Source organism: Limulus polyphemus, unplaced genomic scaffold (genome assembly GCF_000517525.1).
Source record: "Limulus polyphemus unplaced genomic scaffold, Limulus_polyphemus-2.1.2 Scaffold598, whole genome shotgun sequence".
NCBI lineage: Eukaryota > Metazoa > Arthropoda > Merostomata > Xiphosura > Limulidae > Limulus > Limulus polyphemus.
Window position 1 is genome coordinate 149,071 of NW_013666208.1, and position 19,395 is coordinate 168,465.

At 34.5% G+C, this 19,395-nt stretch overlaps 1 protein-coding gene across 6 annotated transcripts in view; it reads right to left on the reverse strand.

The window, feature by feature from the left end:
* LOC106459366 (RILP-like protein homolog) overlaps positions 1-19,395 on the reverse strand; it is a 44,848-nt gene that overhangs the window by 18,725 nt on the left and 6,728 nt on the right. For all 6 annotated transcript variants that reach the window (XR_002610562.1, XR_002610563.1, XR_002610561.1 and 3 more), the window contains exons 2-6: positions 17,021-17,159; positions 10,221-10,342; positions 2,155-2,358; positions 1,443-1,618; positions 676-795 (exon numbers count right to left, since the gene is read on the reverse strand). Coding sequence is in view for 2 of the 6 variants with exons in the window: in XM_013918986.2 (XP_013774440.2) it covers positions 676-795; positions 1,443-1,618; positions 2,155-2,358; positions 10,221-10,342; positions 17,021-17,159 (761 nt within the window). In the remaining 4 variants the exon portion in view is untranslated. The remainder of the gene's footprint in view (positions 1-675; positions 796-1,442; positions 1,619-2,154; positions 2,359-10,220; positions 10,343-17,020; positions 17,160-19,395) is intronic.

Here is a 19,395-nt window from a genome sequence, read left to right on the forward strand (position 1 = left end):
ATTGTTAATAACACTTTTTACTCTTTCACACAAACATTTCTCAATCATGACAGACTTAACATTTAGTATATTTCTACAAATATATGTACACCTGTAAAATTTAATATATATATATTGTTAGTTGGATGTGATGTTAATTACAACTAACTGCTATAACAATGTAGTCAATATTTTTGTATATTTTCAATTTCTCAAAAATTGTTAATTTTTTCCAGATCTGGCCTCATATTATGGTAATACCAGTGTTAAATACTAACCCAATTCTGAGAAAATCTATTTTAAACTCGAAAAATGTTTTCTTGATATTTCTTTCTTAAAAGATTGTATTTAAAGCAACGTCATTCCTAAAATTTTACATTTCAAACTAGTTATTATAGGATAATTGATTCTCAAGATAATAATAAGCTCAGAAAAGCTTCTTAAACTTTGAATGAAAATATAATGACATATTTATATAATAACTTATAAAAGATGGATGTAAGTCTATGCCACAAAAAGAGGAAAAGTGCAAGAACTCCTATAATAACCTATACTAACAGAATATGATCATAGTAGTCAAAGTTTAACAAATGTTTTCAATGGTACTTACAGACTGACAACAGTCCTTGGATTTTTTTAGAAGTATCAAAAAATTGATAATAACAGTTTAAAACCACAAAATCCACTTGTACTTACAACCGATGAATGCCAGAAGTTCTGGTTGATCGGAAAAGTTTTTCGTCTGGTTCTCTGTTTATGGGTCCTTGCACTGGAAGATCCTCAATTGGAGGTACAATATCTGATTGAATGTCTGACCTAAAAATGTATTATAATAACAGTTTCAGGTTTCTATCAAATTCGCTTTTTCATTCTAGATTTACTTTCTTCTAAAATTACTTAAATATCATGCAGATATAAAATTTATATTTAAAGAATATAATTTTACTTGAATAAGGAAGCATATTACACTAATATAATGATAAGTTGGCAAATTACAATTTATAAGCATAATGAAGTAATTTATTTTGGGGGGGAACATGCAACATATTTCAACAAAACATTGGTCTGTTGAAAGATGTAATATATTCTCCCAAAAATAAATCACTTCATTATGCCTATAAACCATTGTTTGCCAACTTATCATTAAACAATTTAATTTTAAATCAAATTTTTTTTATACCAATTACATAATGTAAAAGTCTATTACCCTTCTATTAGCTGTCACTTTATATATAATGTTTTCTACGTAATATTATTTGTTTGAAACACCTGTTAGTAGTCTCAGATCAGAACTATATTGTTTGATCAACACAAAGGTACAGGTTTTCCCATCATCAAGTGTGTTGCCAGGTATTCAAACTTTACATTCTCAGAAAATTTGAGTTTTACCTTTAACTTTTAAGAATTATGAAAATCACATTTTACTTACAATATTTCGACACAAACAAAGACAACAGTTTTACCTTGATGGAAGACTTGGTTTGTATAATTTCAACTCATCCTCAAGCTCACTGATCTTAGCTTTCAGCTCATTTTTCTCAAAAATGACTTTTTTCAAGTCGGCTATTGTAAACCGTGGTCTGGCAGGGTCATCTAAGTCTATCACCATCTTTCCTCTCAAATCTGGCACTAGTTCACCCTGTGAACAATAAAAATTTACAATAATTTACTTAGGGAATGATATAAATCTTATATGTTAGTTCACTTAACATAATTTAACTTTGAACAACTTCTGATCTAAGCAAACTAAATAAATAGATCAGAACTAAGAGAATAATAACATTGTAGATAATGTAACTAATTCTAAATAGCAGTCTAAGAGTATAAATATAACAATTTACAATAAAACAATGTATAGATTTAGCAGTGTATGGATGTGTTAATTCACATAGTGTAATCTTACATTAATTTAACAGTTGTCTCAGTGGAACAATATGCAATATCATAAAACAATATATTTAAAAGTTAAGTAAGAGGTATAGACATGTTAGTTCAGGTAGTAGAGTTTTACATTCTTTCAAAATTGTCTCAGTACAAAATTTGCAATATGTCTACATAATGAAATTATAGTAACGTGTTTGGTACAATTATTTCAATTAGGAACAAACAAGTCAAAACTGACCACACTGAATTAACAAGATCTATAAGTTAACTTTTTTTTTCCTTCCCACCTACTTCAGCTTGTGCCAGTTCGAGGTTTTCTTTCATTGCTATCCCCAGTTGATCATGTAACTGCTGAATCTCCCTCTGGCAATCTTCAAGGCACACTTGCAATTCTGCTTTTTCTTCAACAATGGCTCTCATCTGATGCTGTTGATGTTTCTGTTTCCTTCGTAAGTCCTTATTTAAATGCACCAGCTTTTGAACCTGTTGCTGGATCTGATAATACAGATGGATATAATATCAGGTAGGGAAAACAAGACAGAAAGGACATTCTATAATAAAGATACGTATAAAGGGGATCAAGCTTCAAATGGGCATACATGTGACAAAAAACAACATCTAATGCAAGTCTAAAATTTTAAGAAAATTACAAAAAATAAAGCTATTAGCAAATAACCACAAAATACATAATTGTTAACTATGTACATTTACTATTCACCAAAATACTAAGTGATTTTTACTTTCATGCTTTTGCTAACCTAGTTCTCATGACCAATACATTTTAGTGAAGTGGTGTGAAATGAGTAAATTCTGTATAAAAAGGAGACTTGTTAGGCCTTACAAGTATAATGAAAACAGAGCCAATATTAAGGATTTTTCAGAACTGTATAATTTGCCCATTTTGATTTTGAGACATGCTATACACTAGCATAATTCAATACAAATTAAAGATCTGCCTGCCAACAAAGTTTAAAACTTTGTTAGATAGTCAACATGGTTTCACTATAGGGAAATCTTGCCTTACTATTCTTTTGACATTCTTTGAAAAGGTTACTGCTTACGTAGATAAGGGTACGATTGTGGATTTGGAATATCTGGAATAACAGAAAGTATTTGACAAGGTACCCCACATAAAAGGCTTGTTAAAAAAGGATCTCTATAGGTGTGGGGGATAAGTCGACTCATTAGATAGAAAGGTCACTAGAGAGTTGTTATAAATGGAGTTCAGTCAATCTGAATTAATGTCACAAGTGGAGTACACCTCAGAATTCAGTTTTAAGACCTCTACTCTTTTCAATTTACATTAATGAAATTTGCTAATATTGATGTATTCAACACTGCTGACTGTAAGGATGTTGCTCCTGCTTCACAGAAGGATTTAGGTCATTTGTTTAACTGGGTGAAAAAATGGCTTTTAACAGGAGTTGCTTATTTTTGAAAACATAAATATCTTTTCCATGGAACAAAATGCTTGAAAATTCTACTTGTCCCATGATTATCCCATAAAATACACAAACAAATGAAATATAACTTATGTTTAACATTAATATTTTCCTTACCTGCAAATGCACTTCTGATAGATACTCACTTCTACACACAGAATAGTTTGATCTATCGTGCATCTGTCTACAAGACTTGCATGCTACTAGCCTTGAGCTAACTCACACCTGAATATCATGTTTAACATAAACTGTGCTAGGGCATGATGACATCATTATGTGATGAAAGCCCACCACTAATAGAAGGGTGACACAACCTGCTTGCGCAGTAACTCCCCTTAAGTACATGTACATTATTAGACAAGGCAAGAAGAAAGTGCATAGGAAGTAGAAAAGACACATGGAAAGGTGTGTGGAGATAAATGTCAGAAACACACTTTGAGGATAAGAAAAATGTGAACTTCCAAGACGATACCTCACCTCCTCATACAAAATAGCTAGAACCCCACACTGAAATTACGAAATGACTGGTAAAACATTAAATTTAGATGAGTTCCCTTCAGAAAGTGCTCAAAGGGAGAGCCCATAGAGTGTGACATCCAATGGCAGGTGATCCATAAGGGCACACCTATGGAAGACTGCATCTCCCAGGTGTCACATGGTGATACATCTTAAGAAACCTGCTGTATGTGTACACCCAAGTCATTCTTCAGTTCTACTAATGTTAAGACTTACCGTTCCATTGCAGGTTGGGCATGTATCAACAGTAGGTCACTACACTAAAAGGTTTATGAAAGATGTGATACTGGTTCTAGGATATCTCTTAGATAATACAGTTTTGATGAAATTGATACTAGTGACTTCAACAAGGATCTTCCTTGTCTTATCTGCTGACTCATCACTGCCACTACTAACTTCACCTAAATGCAAAATTACAATCTGCAGGTTTTGTTGCATGGCATTGAAAACTTACTTTGTTTGAGACTCATCACACATCTGTTTAATATCACTGAAGTGAGCAAAGTTTCATCTAGAACCCTTGCAATTTATTTTTCACATCTTTTCCTTTTTTTTCAGCTATTCCAGTAAAATTTAAAAAACCATTTCAAACTTTCTTCAAACTGAGCAATATGAGAAAAGGATTCCACTGTACCTAGAACTATCAGCTGAAGGTTGTGAACTACAAAGTAGTAGGGGAGTAGAAATAAAATATCTTTTTTTTTTTTGTAATGCTGCAACACCACCTTTAGAATGCGTAATAACAGTTGCACCATCAAAATTAACAGATATTAATACCAGACCTGATTTTTGAGGAGATTTCAAATGTGTCAAATCTAAAGACAGCTTCTTAAATCCATTAACAACACCATCTAGGATACCTAATGAATGTGCACGTTCTAGTAGAACAAGATCTGTTAATACTGTATAGGGTTTTCCTCCATTGACAACCTAGCACAATTTCCTATTCAATTATGGTATGATCTGTACTCCAATCGGCTACAATACACAGGATACACTATTGATATCCTTGATGTTACATCTAAGGACTTCTGCCTCACACCTAATGAATTCATCAGAGGCTTTTCTTTTCTTGGAGTGATTGTTTCCTACATCCACAGAAGCCTTCTCCATTGCTCTGCACAGGAATTCCATGATTAAAAGAGGTTTGTCTTGTCTAGCAATTAAACAAGAATTGTTAAACAACACTGTTAAGTCTCTTCTTTTCCACCTCCTTTAATTTGTGCAAGGCTGCACAATAAGGAGTTCTCCCAGGTTAAGTTGTAGAACTGGGAGAACTCACAGTTTCCATAGCAGTATTGTCTAATTTTGTATTCTCCTAATTGTACCATGACACATTTTGCTGGCACATGTGCTCTGATTGGCTCCATTTGGAATTCATTACATCCATTCAAGAAAGTATTCCAGGGTGATTAACTGGTATTGTAGGATATTTCTGGTAAACTTCACAATAAATTTTGTAGACTGGTTTTCCTTAAAAGCTAACCATGGCCATGAGACTGGAAACACTTTTTCTTTTCTTTTAAATTTATTTTTTATTTTCTGTTGCAAAGGAGCTGACTGCTGCTACTGACAGATGCAAAATTATCACTAATAGTTAGTTGACATACCTCTTTCTTTTTTGACTCCATTTTCTTCACTTTTTTTCTTTCTTTTTTTGCTGAAACCAAAACTTAAAAGACTCTGAAACATGATTTACCCTTTTAACGCAATCAAGATTGTGTTATAAAGTTTTAAGATCCACTTCTATACCACACTTCCTTGCTTCATTTATAGTATGCAATTTGTGTGTCCTCATTGGCTTAAAACAGTCACATGACAGAAAAAATTAAATGTCTGCACTGCAGTGCAACTTGAATGAAATTCATCTAACTCTTCTGTCTACTTGCAAGTTGGTTTCTTTACCATGGCTATATTTAAATTACATGTTAAACTAGTTACTTTTGTCATTGTGAATTCAACACAGAACTGTATACTATGTTCCACTTTGACTTCCCTCAGACTGTTTTTCTGTTCTTGTTCTCATTCCACTTTTGGAATTTGATGTACTGGAATATTAATAATTTATTTATTTATTCTTGTATAAACAGTAGGTGTAATATATATTTTTTTACCAGTCAAACTACTTAGGTAGAGTATTTACTTCATAAACTGATCTAACGAAATCTTTTAAGGTTCATATGAACACTGCATTATTTTATAGCATAATTTATCAAACAGAAGGTATTGTAATTCCAACCCTCCTCAATACAATGATGAACAATTACCAATTAATTCTTCTTTTTATTAACTTCAACAATACACCATCTGCAACCTGTTGCATCCAAACACATGCAGAAACATGGCCGACATATCCACTGCAACATATGCCCCCCACCCTTTCATCACACACACACACACACACATGCTCAGCAAACACAATACATAGGAACAGTAAACAATAGTGAACTTTGAGCTTCCCTCAAGTTGCTGTTGTTATAGTATATTTTGTACTTTATATATTAATGTTTGTGAAATATACATTGCAGTGCAGCAATGCAGTTTTATATAGCAGGAAAACACCATAATATTAAAGCTTTATTAAAAAGAGATAAAACAATAAAACTACTTGTGCAACAGACAAAGTGAAACAAAAACTTGTTGTCACTGGTTCAAATCTTGTTGTCCCGAGATCAGGTGACATGAATTGGAAATCCTGTTCTAATTATAATAAATGCAAAGTAATGGAACTTTTTTCTTCATTTGTACTAATGAAAATTTAAGCAATATTTTTCATCCTGAACAGTTGTCAAACTGAAACAAGCCTGAACAGTATGTGAACCAGAAATATTGAATACAAGTCTAAAGAGGTTATAATTTCATTGTATATATATATATCAGGTTAGGGTTAGGCCACATATGGAATATTACATTCAGTCTTTTGCACTGAATTGTTGAAAAGGATTCAGAGGAGGGCTATTACGATGATATCTGTGATGAAATGGTTGTCCTACTAGGATGGCTTAAGATCTTTGAAATTCTTTTCTTTTGAAGAAAGAAGAGTTAAAAGGTATCCAATTGGGTTGGTTAACCCTTTCCATGATTTACCCATGATAACTCGGGCACCCTCCATGTTTCAAAAGATATCTGCCAAAGATAATGCAAATTACAATCAATGCACACTAGTTGGAATTGGAAGTTATAATTTTCCTTAACTGTAAATTTATTTCTGATAGATACTTACCTCATCTCACACATACAAGCTATTCTTGTTCAGTGCTGCCCTCTATACCCAAAATGTCTAAAACCACTCACTGGGAACAAACATCCAGGTGATGGTAGGATGAGGTATCTCAATCAGAGGGGTGAACAGCAATGTGACAGATCAACTTTAAAGCAACATCATCCTCTTGCTAGGACTGCACTAAAGCTGGAGTGCACCATCAACCTTCAGGCTGCATCACACGGAAGTGGATCACCTCTGTAAAAGATACGCAACCTCATCCTCTGGAAAGAACCGCACAGAAGCTGGGAGCAGTATCAACCTCCAGGACTCACTGCACAGATGTGGAGTGTTTTAGTGAAATATGCACATCATCATCCCCCAAATAGGACTGCACAGAAGCTGGAGTGCAATGCCAACCTTCTGGTCCCACCGCATTGAAGTGGGTTGATTCTAAAAAAATTTATGCAACCTTACACTCGAGATAGAACTGCACAGAACCTGGGTGCAGCATCAACCTCTGGGACCCACCACATAGAGGTTGAGTACATGATTGGAGGATCAATACCATCTACACCAGCAGAACACCACTGCCTCAATTTCTACTGAATGGAAATGATCACATTCAGGAGGATGCCTCCATGTTTCACCACTTCAGCAGCTTGGAATTGGAATGTGACAAAAACTCTCATACTCCACTGGAAGAACATGAGTGGGGGAATGCGGTGGTGAGTCCGGAGAAACACCAACACTGGTGATAGTGCAACGGGTGACCATAAAACCCACATTTTGAAAAGCAGACTGCCTCTGATTTATTCAATCTAAGGGACAGCAGGAAAGGGCAGGCATCCCCTTCTGCTTTACCAATGAATGTCCATGGGTTTTTATGGACTGGAATGGGTATACTTATGAAACAAATATATAGCGAGGAAACCTACGAGCAATCTTGTGAAACACCCCATCTCAACAGTGTGCATTATAGACTACAGGTCTATATCAAGATTGTTGAGATCAGCCACTCCCCGAAGGCAACTTGAGTGGGACGTCCCATACAACCCATGCCAAGCTACCCCACACTGCACCAACCTACTAGGACCCAACCCCAAGGAGGTGGAGAAGCAGGAGTGGCTTGTAGTAACCAATGCAATGTCAACCGCAGATAGGACTACCCAGAGGCTGGAGCACATGTATTACCATCAGTACATCCATTTGTGGGCTAATCAAAATTAAGATCATTTATGAAAGGAATTTGTAGCATATCCATAAAATAAATATTGGTAAAAATCAGTTAAATTAACAACTTCTAATATACAGGAAAGCCAGTGCATTTTAGTAACACTTGTTCCAACGATCACTTTTATGTCATGTTCCTTGGCAACAAAGTATAACCTAATATTGTTGTTAGTCTATGTAATGAAAGTATAAAATAAAATGTATAGACAACATAACTTGAAAAATATTTGTAGATTTCTTGATTTAGATTCTCCATTGATTAAAAAAGTTTTATTCTTTAAATAAAATGTTGGTGATATAACAGAAAATAGCTTAATTCAGAAATAATTTAAAGTTTAAAATTTAATCGATATTTTTACTTAAGATAAATTTTATGCAATTGGCTGTAGGGTAGGCGATCTCACACTACTTCTATATTTTAGCCTTATTATACCAATGCTGACTACACTTATGAGGTGTCACATCACACACACACACACCCTCCTCATGGCCCCCCCTTGTGCCCCAGTCACTTAAATCATAATGGGCAAACAGTAATTGAACTATTATATCTGAACAAATGCGTTTCGGCTTTTACGACTCCTCCTATTTCGAGCGTGATGTGACACTCACTGGCTTTTATATAGGTTAGATTATCTGATGTTTATTAGCTATCTATACTGGTGTAAGTTTAGCATTCCCTTCCATTATGAATTATTTGAAACTTGCACATCTTCTCCATTAAGTGTCCATGTTATACAGACCATGTAGTCCTTTAACATCCACAATTTCCAAACCCGGAAAAGCTTTACGTCCTATACCTCTACTAAGGTGACAATTATACAACAGAAGAAAACAGGAAACTCCCACACAAATATCTCTTCATTCCAATTCTCTGCAGCAAAAACTGTTTTCTGTATATAATGCTTCTATTCTACCAGGCCTTTCCCTTCAGCCTCCAACGTGAAACTTGCAATTCTTCACAGAAGTCAGTTCACTCAGACTGTGCTACCTTCCGCTAAGGCTTAAAATTCTTTCCTTCAGGCTGACCCTCACAATGAATGCCACTTACTAGTAATTTGTTATCCTATTCTCAGCAACACTAATTTCAAGCTTACAAAAACTATACAGCACACACAACACAATTAATCCCACATTTCTTCTAGGCTAGAGAACCTTCATGTTTTTTTTTTATAGCAGTGCATAATTTACAGGTACTTATGTAACATTACAAAATTCTGCTGCTACTTACTTGGGGATCAATCGCGAAATATGAAAGTAACTATCACAACTATTACAAAAAGATTAAAATTTAAGTAAGAATTTTCCTCAATTGATTAAAATTTGATATAGTTAAGACTATTATGATGAAGTGTGTGTGTGTTTGCGTGTGTGTGTGTGTTATGACTTTTGACATATATATATATAATTACTGATGAAGTTGCAAAAACAAAAAATTAACTCATTTAATGTTATTATTCATATATAAAATGTCTCATATTAGAAGTTGTGAATATTCTTTCTATAAAAATGATAAAAAACTTTCTGAGATTGCTTCTTACACAAATATCATTACAAGATACATGAACTAACTTCATATACTTAAAAAAAAGGGAGTTGTAGCATTATTATTGTTACAGGCTTCATAAACAATGAATATCGTTGCTAAAATGAATGACATATCTGCACATTTCAGTATAGGACATTTACAGCATCAATAATAAACCACAAAAATTAGATCATTACCAGATGCAAAAGGTTATTACATCAGTATCAATAAAGATTACGTAAAGCATAATCAACACAACATATTTGCAACATACGTACAATCACAGGATACTTAGAGTATACTTATCATTATAAAATGTGCACAACACACAATAACAAACCAGTTACAGAATAGTACCATTACTGGGTACTTTACAGGATTTTATGTATATCTCAAAGGGGTATTTATAGCACCAATTTTACCAAAAGTTACTTACAGCATCAATATCATTACTTTTTTGATTAAGTTCTCTGTTTTTCTGATCAATTTGCTCTCTCTGTCTGTCCACAATTTCCTTCAGTTTCTGTGACACCTTCAGTTCTTGCTCAGATATGCTAGCTGTAAGATAAGCACATGCATTTTTGGTAAAAAAGTAAATATTTTCCTAAATTAAAAATGTATTTCCAATAATAGTTATCTCCTCTCAGACTTATAGCTATTACTCAACCACCAGGATTTCTTCCTTTGCCCATCTAATCATTGGTCTGATTTTTCTCAGTTCCAAAACATACATACCTTCCACTTATAGCTAGAATCCCACATTGATAAGGTGAGGGGGCCGGTGAGGGCATTATCCATACAGAAAGAGTCTGCACAGATCATGGATGTGTCAAAAGAAGATTGGCATCCTAGTGGAGGAACCGCATTACATCCAGAACATGGATGTTCTTCACCCAGAACCGAATTCCTGTATCATTAGTAGAATTGTACATGAGTAATCATCACTATAGACCAGCCACAACCAGATAGCTGAGGGTCCACTACTAGGGGTTGGAATTAAGGGGTCTTGGTCCCTATATCCCCTGTTGGTAGCTAGGGCAATTGGACTGCAACATTATAGATATATATATTTATGATTGGATCCCAACCTGTAGCCATAGACTGATGCATTCTGAGCCACTGGAATTACGATGAGAAAGTAAGCAACACCAAAGTGGATGAACCTTTTCCTCCACCTAAAGAAGTCCAAAAGGCATTACCCCAGGCTCGGAATGACGGGATCATATATGCCTTACTCAACTGAAGAAAACAGAACCCAACCTGTCTGGAGTTATGAACATTCATCCTCACTCCCCAACAGTGAGGACAAGATACATTCCACTTGCCCACAGGATTATGGGGAGAACATGGAACAACTGTGCTCAACCAAGGACCCAGGATGGGACCACTCCGCATTGGAAATTACATGGAGATAGTGGACCCCCTTCCTTGAACAATGTACTGAATCTATATTGATCAAAAAGAAGGCCCATGCACACCCCAACCAGATAGCCAAGTAGGCTTCTGCGTAGGCTGGTGCCACTCTTACCAGCATCTGAGAAAACATTCAAGGACTCGGGTAAAAGGGTCTGCAACTTCACCTTCTTCTCCAAGAGTGTGGTAAGGACTCCCTAGCTCCACTAGTAGAATTGGGGAAGTAATGCATGTTGGGAGCCCTTAGGAACAGTGCTCTGGAAATAGTACAATAGGTGAACCAAGTTCCCTAAATTTTTAAAAGCAAGCCAACCTTGATTTATTCAATCCATACCACTAATACCATTAATACCACCTGGTCAGCTCCTAGGTGCTCTTATGGAACACCTCATTTCTACAGAGCCTGAATAGATTATATTGAATAAATGGTTGCTAATGCAAAATTGGTTTGATAGAAACACAACTTTCTGGGCAACACTCACCACTGAGTGGGATCCTGTGAAAATAAGGTAAGAGATCCTAAAAGGTAGAAACAAAAATACTAGATAATCTAGCAGAAACAGTGAAGATAGCTACATGGGGTAGGCAAAAACCTCCAATGAATAGACTACCAGATCAAGCAGATAATGCGAGATAAAGATATTGGGGGAGGTTCACACAATGACCTCTAGCGGGCAATTCAACTGGGCTGTTAAGAACATATAAATGTGACAAATCTGATTAGACATAACTTGCAGGTCACCTCCTCTCAATACACCATTGCCGATATACATGTGCCTTGCGGACTAAGCACAAATTAAGACAGATACATGGCAACCCTAAAGATTAAACCCCTGATGCCATGTGAAAGACAGCATAAACCACTATACCAGAAGCTTAAGCTTCTGGATAGCTGGGAGTACCTTATCAGATGATGGCTGCCTTCACAGGGAGAGCCTAAAAAAAGAAGTGGAAAAGTTGGACACACCGGAAGGGACTGCAGATGCAGAAACCCAGGTGTAGCAGCCAATCTGGTGTTATCAACAGAATCTGACAATAGATTGAGTAACATATAAAGTGGAGAGAAGAGTTATAGTTGTAATCACATCCTGTCTTGACAGAATGCATCTACTGCCAAAGCTCGAAGATGAGGTACTGGAGACCAAATTGCCAGAAGTTGGGTGAGCCAATGAAAGGCCAACCCACCAATTAGAGTTGGAAAATGAGAGGCAATCCAACAGAATCTTGCAATGCAACATCTATTCTGGCAAGTTAGAAGAGTGATAAAATAGAACTGGTCCCAAGAAAGAAGGTCCAAAATTCAAAAACAAGGAGCCCTAGACCACATGTCTCCTTGATGAGAAACACAAGTCACCCTCACGGAATTGTCAGACTTCACTCTGACAATTTACCCCTTAATAAGCCTCTTAAAAAGCAAGAAGGACAAATACACTACGTAGGGAATCCTCTTTGTCCATGCATAAACTCTGGAATTCCTGACTGATGGTATATGCACTCCATCCCTGAAGCAAGGCATTCATGAAGAGATGGAACTCTGGATGAGGCAGCAGTAGAGGAACCCATATCTTAATACTGTCCCAACTTAACAACCCCTCAAGATCGAAGAATGATCCTAACTAAAGAAATTGGGGAAACCAGTGAATTAATGTTTATGATCCTTGTTCATATAAAGACCAATAAAAGGATTGCTCGAGTTCTTGTTCCAAAGGCACTAGGAATTCAAGTGATACCCACATTCCCAGAAGAGAAAGAACCATCCGTACAGTGGGAGTAGCAGAGGTGAGTAAGGGTGTGGCATCCTATTCTATACCATTGAGCTGGAGAGGATACAGCTGAGCTCGACTGAGAAACAAGATGAAAAATAAAAAATACCAAGACTAATGGCATATTGGAGCAAGGATAGATGTCTCAGTCCTGAAAGGGAGCCTACCTTGGTTGTTTCTGAAAGTAGAATCAGGATGTGATGTCTGACAATTGATGAAATAGTGCCAACAGTAACTAGTCATTGATGGAATGTTGTGTGCACAGTACAATGGAATGAATGGGACAAGAAAAAATTCGTACAATATGGCAGAACTTATGTGAAGCTGATGCAAGTTTAAAAAGAAAAACCAGGAACTGCAGTACCTGACCTTGTGCACCACAAATGCCAATAATGGTGGAATACCACCACTATGGTAAAGTGCAGATAGGAGCCAACAGCAACCAACTTTGACATCTACAATCTCAGTAAAAACATCAACACAGATTGAGGAATGAGTAACTTTTGAACCATGAAGAATCTAGGCAATGATATAGATGAGGAATATCAATGATTGGACACCAATCTCCTGTCAGGAATAAAAACTCTGAAGAACTAGTTCAACTCTCTCACTACCTCCAGACCAATCAAACACAGATAACCCTAGAACTAAGTTCCAATTCCTGATGAACTGAAAAAGATGGAAACCCTACAGGTTGGATGGATAATAGTGGTGAAGATGTGAACTGAATGACTAATTATGATTCAAGGACCTGCAGTGCTTTTGGAACCATGTTTAAGGTTACCACATGTCCAAGAATTATTGGAACCTAGCCCCAACAGACCCTGAAGGTATACAATAATCACCAACACTGCTGGTGATCCTACTGACCAGTGGAAACCTTGGATATAGACAGAATCTATTCTGGGTACCAATGTACCTAGGGGCTGATAATGGTGTGTAAGGACTCATGAATAGGGGCAGAACTATGACCCCCTGTAGGAGCCAATGTAATCTGAGACTCCAACAATAATAGAGAGGAATGTAGAAGCTGAAATTTTAACTCACATGCATACTAATATCAAACCCAACTCATCATCAGTAAAGTTGGTGATCCTGAAAGTTTTCTAACAATGTGAAGTGAAAGGAAACAAAATGTTGAATTTTAGAGTTGTAAGTCCGTAAATTTACTCTGTCCCATCAGGGGACATTGAACTATAGAGGTGAACTACAAATTCCACCTTAGAACCCCAAAACGTGAAAAACAGATGTATTATTTGAGAGTCGGAAAATGTCTTCACCTAGCAGTGGTAGGCTAAATCACGAAGTTCTGACAACATGTCAGATAAGGCCTAACTGTCTCTTCACGTAACTGAAAAGTAGACCTTCCAACATGAACCACAATATCTATGTATGAAAAAAATAAAAAAAACACTAAAAATTCGCTACCAGGCCATTCAACCAATTGCAGGATCTAAAGCAACAGGGAAAAAGCCCAAAACATCACACACTCTAAGAAACAACAGAAGAAAAACAAAACAAAGATAGCTTATTCCAAAGTGTCCTCCTTTTCTTTTTCATAGGTCATTTAAAGACTGTGTTGATTACTGTTGATTGGAACAGTGTTTTGTGAGGTAAAGATGTTTTGTTAGAGCAAAGCACCTTTGGATCATCTGCCATGTTCAAGCTAGGGAATCGAACCCCGAACCCCAGCGCTGTGAGTTTGTAAACATACCACTCTCCCACAGGGACACTGAAAATCCAGACTAAAATAAGGCACAAGAAAAAGTGAATCTAAAATCTCTCTCCAAAATGTTGAGGACTGCTCTCACATTCAGCCTCAGAGTCCCCCAGAGGACCACCACAGATCCAAATATATGTCTCCATCTCACTACAACGAATAAGATCATAACAGTCTCAACCAAGTGCAAGTCCCCCTCCCAACTGTTATGCAATGCTAAATATTAGAGGTGGGATAGGAGAGACCCAATTTGCCTCTGTGCCAGAAGGAATGTGTCCCTCCCCCCAATTGTTATGTGACACTAAATATCAGAGGTTGGATAGGAGAGACCCAATTTGCCTCTGTGCCAGAAGTAATAATCCAGAAATTCACACTGTGATCAACTAGTATAATGATTATTACGAAAATCAACTAGATAATGTTCAAAGTATTTCTCACCCATCATAATACTGGAAAACTTGTTAGTGATGCTTTGTCTAGAAAAAATTAAAACATTAGCTGAATGATGTGCTTATATATAGTATCAGGATAGAGGGCACATTGACGTAGTTGGAGAGTATCACAAGATAAATATTGCGAACGGCAATTGAATGGGGTATAAAAGACTGGAGCAAGTGAGAAAAAAATCAGACCAATGCTTAGAAGGGCAAAGTAAAAACCCTGGCAGTCAAGTAATAGCTATAAGTTGGAGGAGAGGAGGTATGTATGTTTTGGAACAAATTTTCAAACATAATTCTAGAAAAGTCTCAATTATCAATGAAATAATATGCAAGTGTACACTCACACAGTAAATGGTTTGTACTTAACTCTTGTACTTGTATTTAACAATTTGAATAAATCACTATATTAAGAGCAAAGCATACTCTCTTACCTGATGCATTATATAGTGAACCTACTATTGTATCTAATGTGTTACACAGCAAAACAAATAATATATATCTACATTGTAATAAATGTAACAACAAAACATACACCATCCTATATCTTATATAACAATAAAAAATACTGTCCTTTACTATGTGTTTTAGCAGCTTCAAAGAAAAAAAAATATTAATAAATAATGGTACAGAGTGTTTGCAGTTCTTTCCAACAGCACATAAATGACCACAAGAAAGTATCCTTTTCAGTAAGAATTAATAAAATACACTTATGTGATGCATAACTATCTGATTTTCTTAGGATGTAAATTAGCCAGTTTCTCATATGATCATAATCAACCATAACATATAGACAACAAGTAAAAATTTAAACCCACCCTTAACTTTTCATAAAATTACCAATTCTCCTTCTTAAGCTCTTTACCAAATCTTAAATTTATATCCTCTCATTTTATTATTCTCTTCAGAATACAGCACAAAGTATTAAAGGCCATTAATCTCTCAGATAATGTTATAAACCTCAATAATATCAGCCCTTACCTTTCTTTACCCTAGAGAAAAGAAGCTAAGAGATCTTAATAAGTCCATATAAGATAACTCTTCTATCTTTAGAACCATACTAGTAGCCCTTCTCTGAGCCTTTTCCAAGAAGTTAAATCCTTTCTGAACACCTTATACAGTTAAGATCCCTGGGGTAACAATATTCTTTCCATCACATATTTTTCTCCACCCTTTTATTTTAATAAATATTATTAAAAAGTTCTGATCGAAATAAGCTGCCTGCATTTATGTAGTTCAAAAATAAAATGGTTTAAAAGTAACATACATTCTTATGAAGACAATCCTGTAAAACAAACTGACTAGAAGTACTTAATAACATAAACCAATGTACAAGAAAATTGAAGTCCATAATGATTAAATAGCACTGAATCACCAGTTTCGTATCCTCACTTTTAACACTATCTTTAGTTATAGTCTCAATAATATCTTAAGTTCACCAAGCTTAGGAAGTTTTCCTCAATCCTACAACCAACCATTGAGCTAACTATCTTTAAAAGTGTAATTATAATTCAAATATTATAAACAATAATAATAAATAACATCTATTAATAAGAAAAAAACTCCTCAAAAACCTTGTACACCACTAAAAGTTTTACAAAAAATAATTTTTGCCAACAAAGTTTGATCAGTTAGAACTTTTATCCAAAAAGTTGATTGGTTAATTTTTTAGGTAAATTAAGTAATGATGTACATGGATTTAGACTCTGTAATTCCTCTTCAAATTTTGTAAATATCTCAAAAAGAAAAAAAATTACAAATCTTACAAGAAACTCCCACATTTGTGAATGCTTATTGTATTGGAAAACCTGTTATACAGAAAACATTAAACAAAAAACAAGCACACTGTACAATGACACACATAAGCAGTCTCATACAACTATGAAACATTAGTTTATCTTACCAGATGATTTTTCAGATAGAAAGCTCTCTTTTTCCTTTAGTGAACTGCTTAACTGAAAATTTTCCTCCTTAAGCTTTGAAACAAGTTCACTTAGCTTGTTAGTTTCTTCTCTCCAAATATCTTCTATCTGTTCAAGCTCCTACAATATAAATGTCTTGTTGAAATTGCTAAAATATAAATAATTAGATGAAATTGTAAAAAAGCATTAATTGCAAACTTTTTGTATTATAATCTATATTATCACAACTGTTAGCTTGTTGTATATTTTCTCAAAAAAAAAGAAAGAAGCAAATTAATAGTTATATATACCTGCCATCTTAAAGCTAACAATCTAATAATACAGCATTATTTATTATCACAAATTTCTAAGAGAATTTATTAACTATCATCTGTTGTTTAAGACTCATAACGTAAGTAAATTAATATGTAGAATTATACACAGACTTTTCTCTACATTATGAATACATTGTTGCCCGATGAAGGCTTGGGTAAGAGGGTCGAAAGCTCGCAAATAAAAGTATTTTAACCTAGAGAAAAGTATACAAAAGTGTATAATTTTACATACTTACTAACTATCAACATAACCTTAAGTATACTAAAAGCAATTTCAACTTTTCCTGAGAAATATGCTGTAGGTTTTAATGTGTAATATCTAATTTACTTAGTCAATTTTGATGAACAGTCTCTTGAAAAAGACTACACATGTATAGTTTGTTAAGTGCAGATCATGTATATCAAGAGGGAAAGGATGAAGCATGTTTCATGATACAGCTGTTCTTATTTTTAACATTCTATCTCAATTATTAAGAATATCTAGGTCCTTCTGAATAAAATAAACTAGTGTTTTAAATAACAAAAATCTTAAAATATTTCCAATGGATTCTACTGTCCACATTCTTTCAACTGCAAGAATTACCATTTATAACTATATTTTGGTTTCTAATACCAAGAATATTCTACCAATTCCTAAGAATCAAACTTGGCAACTAACCTCTTGCATGGCACCTTTTTGAAAGTAAGATATACAATGTTAACTGTGGTGTCTTCATTAAAATAAAAATAAAAAACTGCATTAAGTCTGTCAAACAAGCAAACCTTGTTCAAAAATCATGGTGATTATTAATTGTTAAATTACAAGTTTTCCAAATCATCTCTACAAATAGATTCCTGTGCCTTTTTTTTAACTATAGATGTTACAATAATGTTTTGAAAATTATTATTATGAGACTATACTGAAAGTCTTCTAATAATCACAAAATAATCAACCATCTTTAAAGAAATATGTCCAAACTTTTAGGATAATTTTTTATTGTTATGACTAGAAGTTTTACTTTCAAGAAATTTCCCAAAATCATCCAAAACATTTTTCTTCAACAAATTTATGCAAACTTTGCAAAGTATTAATTTCGGCAATACAATTTTCTTCTGTCATAGTTCACAAATTTTCTCATGGTAAAGTCACACTACAGTTTGGATCAATTCCCCCATCAAATTTAACATTAAAATTTCCATAAAGTTTATAAAGTTGATCTCAAAATCAACACACACGTTATGACAACAGAATACTGTTGATACTCCACTATTATATAAAAAAAGACAAACAGTAAGGCAGATAAACTGGATGAATAAGCAGACAGATTCATACAGTAGATAGATGATTTCTTTTGGTACGGAAATAAAGCATCAGTAGCCTTATTCTTGTCCAATGCTCAATTCATACATTCTGTATCTACATACAAAATTGTCAACTGTTCATAGTATCTGTAAGTATGCATGCATAAAATAACTTTGTATTTACATTTTATTCTTGTGGTGTAGAGGAATGAGTAGCTGGTTATTCAGTGATCTCAACACTCTACATGATGTTTCATCACTTGTTCAGATTTCAGTTTGTTTTAAACTAGCAGATCTAAAATTCAAACAAATTGTTATGGTACAAAAATAAGTATAATTTTTAGATCAGTAAATATAAGAAAAAAAGAAAAATTTATGAGAACGTGTTTCCAGCAACTCTGCACTATAACTCGTGGCCCACTCTGTTGAGGATGACAACTCATACATGCTTACTATTGCATCTACATAATATTTCACTACTTTTTCAGATTAGTTTTTATACATAATGATAAGTAACAAAACTTCTACTAACATACTAACCTATAGTATTTATAACAACTACATGTCTAAATGCTGAAAAATTAAAAACATTAATACTTAAAATGTCTATAACAGGCCAAGCTACTACAAGTACTATACTGATTTTATTAGAATTTAATTCTGTTATCGTTCCACTACAAAAGTGATCAGTAACTTTATCTAGAACATACAGAAATATAAATTGTTAAAATCCTCTAAAAAAATACAACAAATTTGTAATA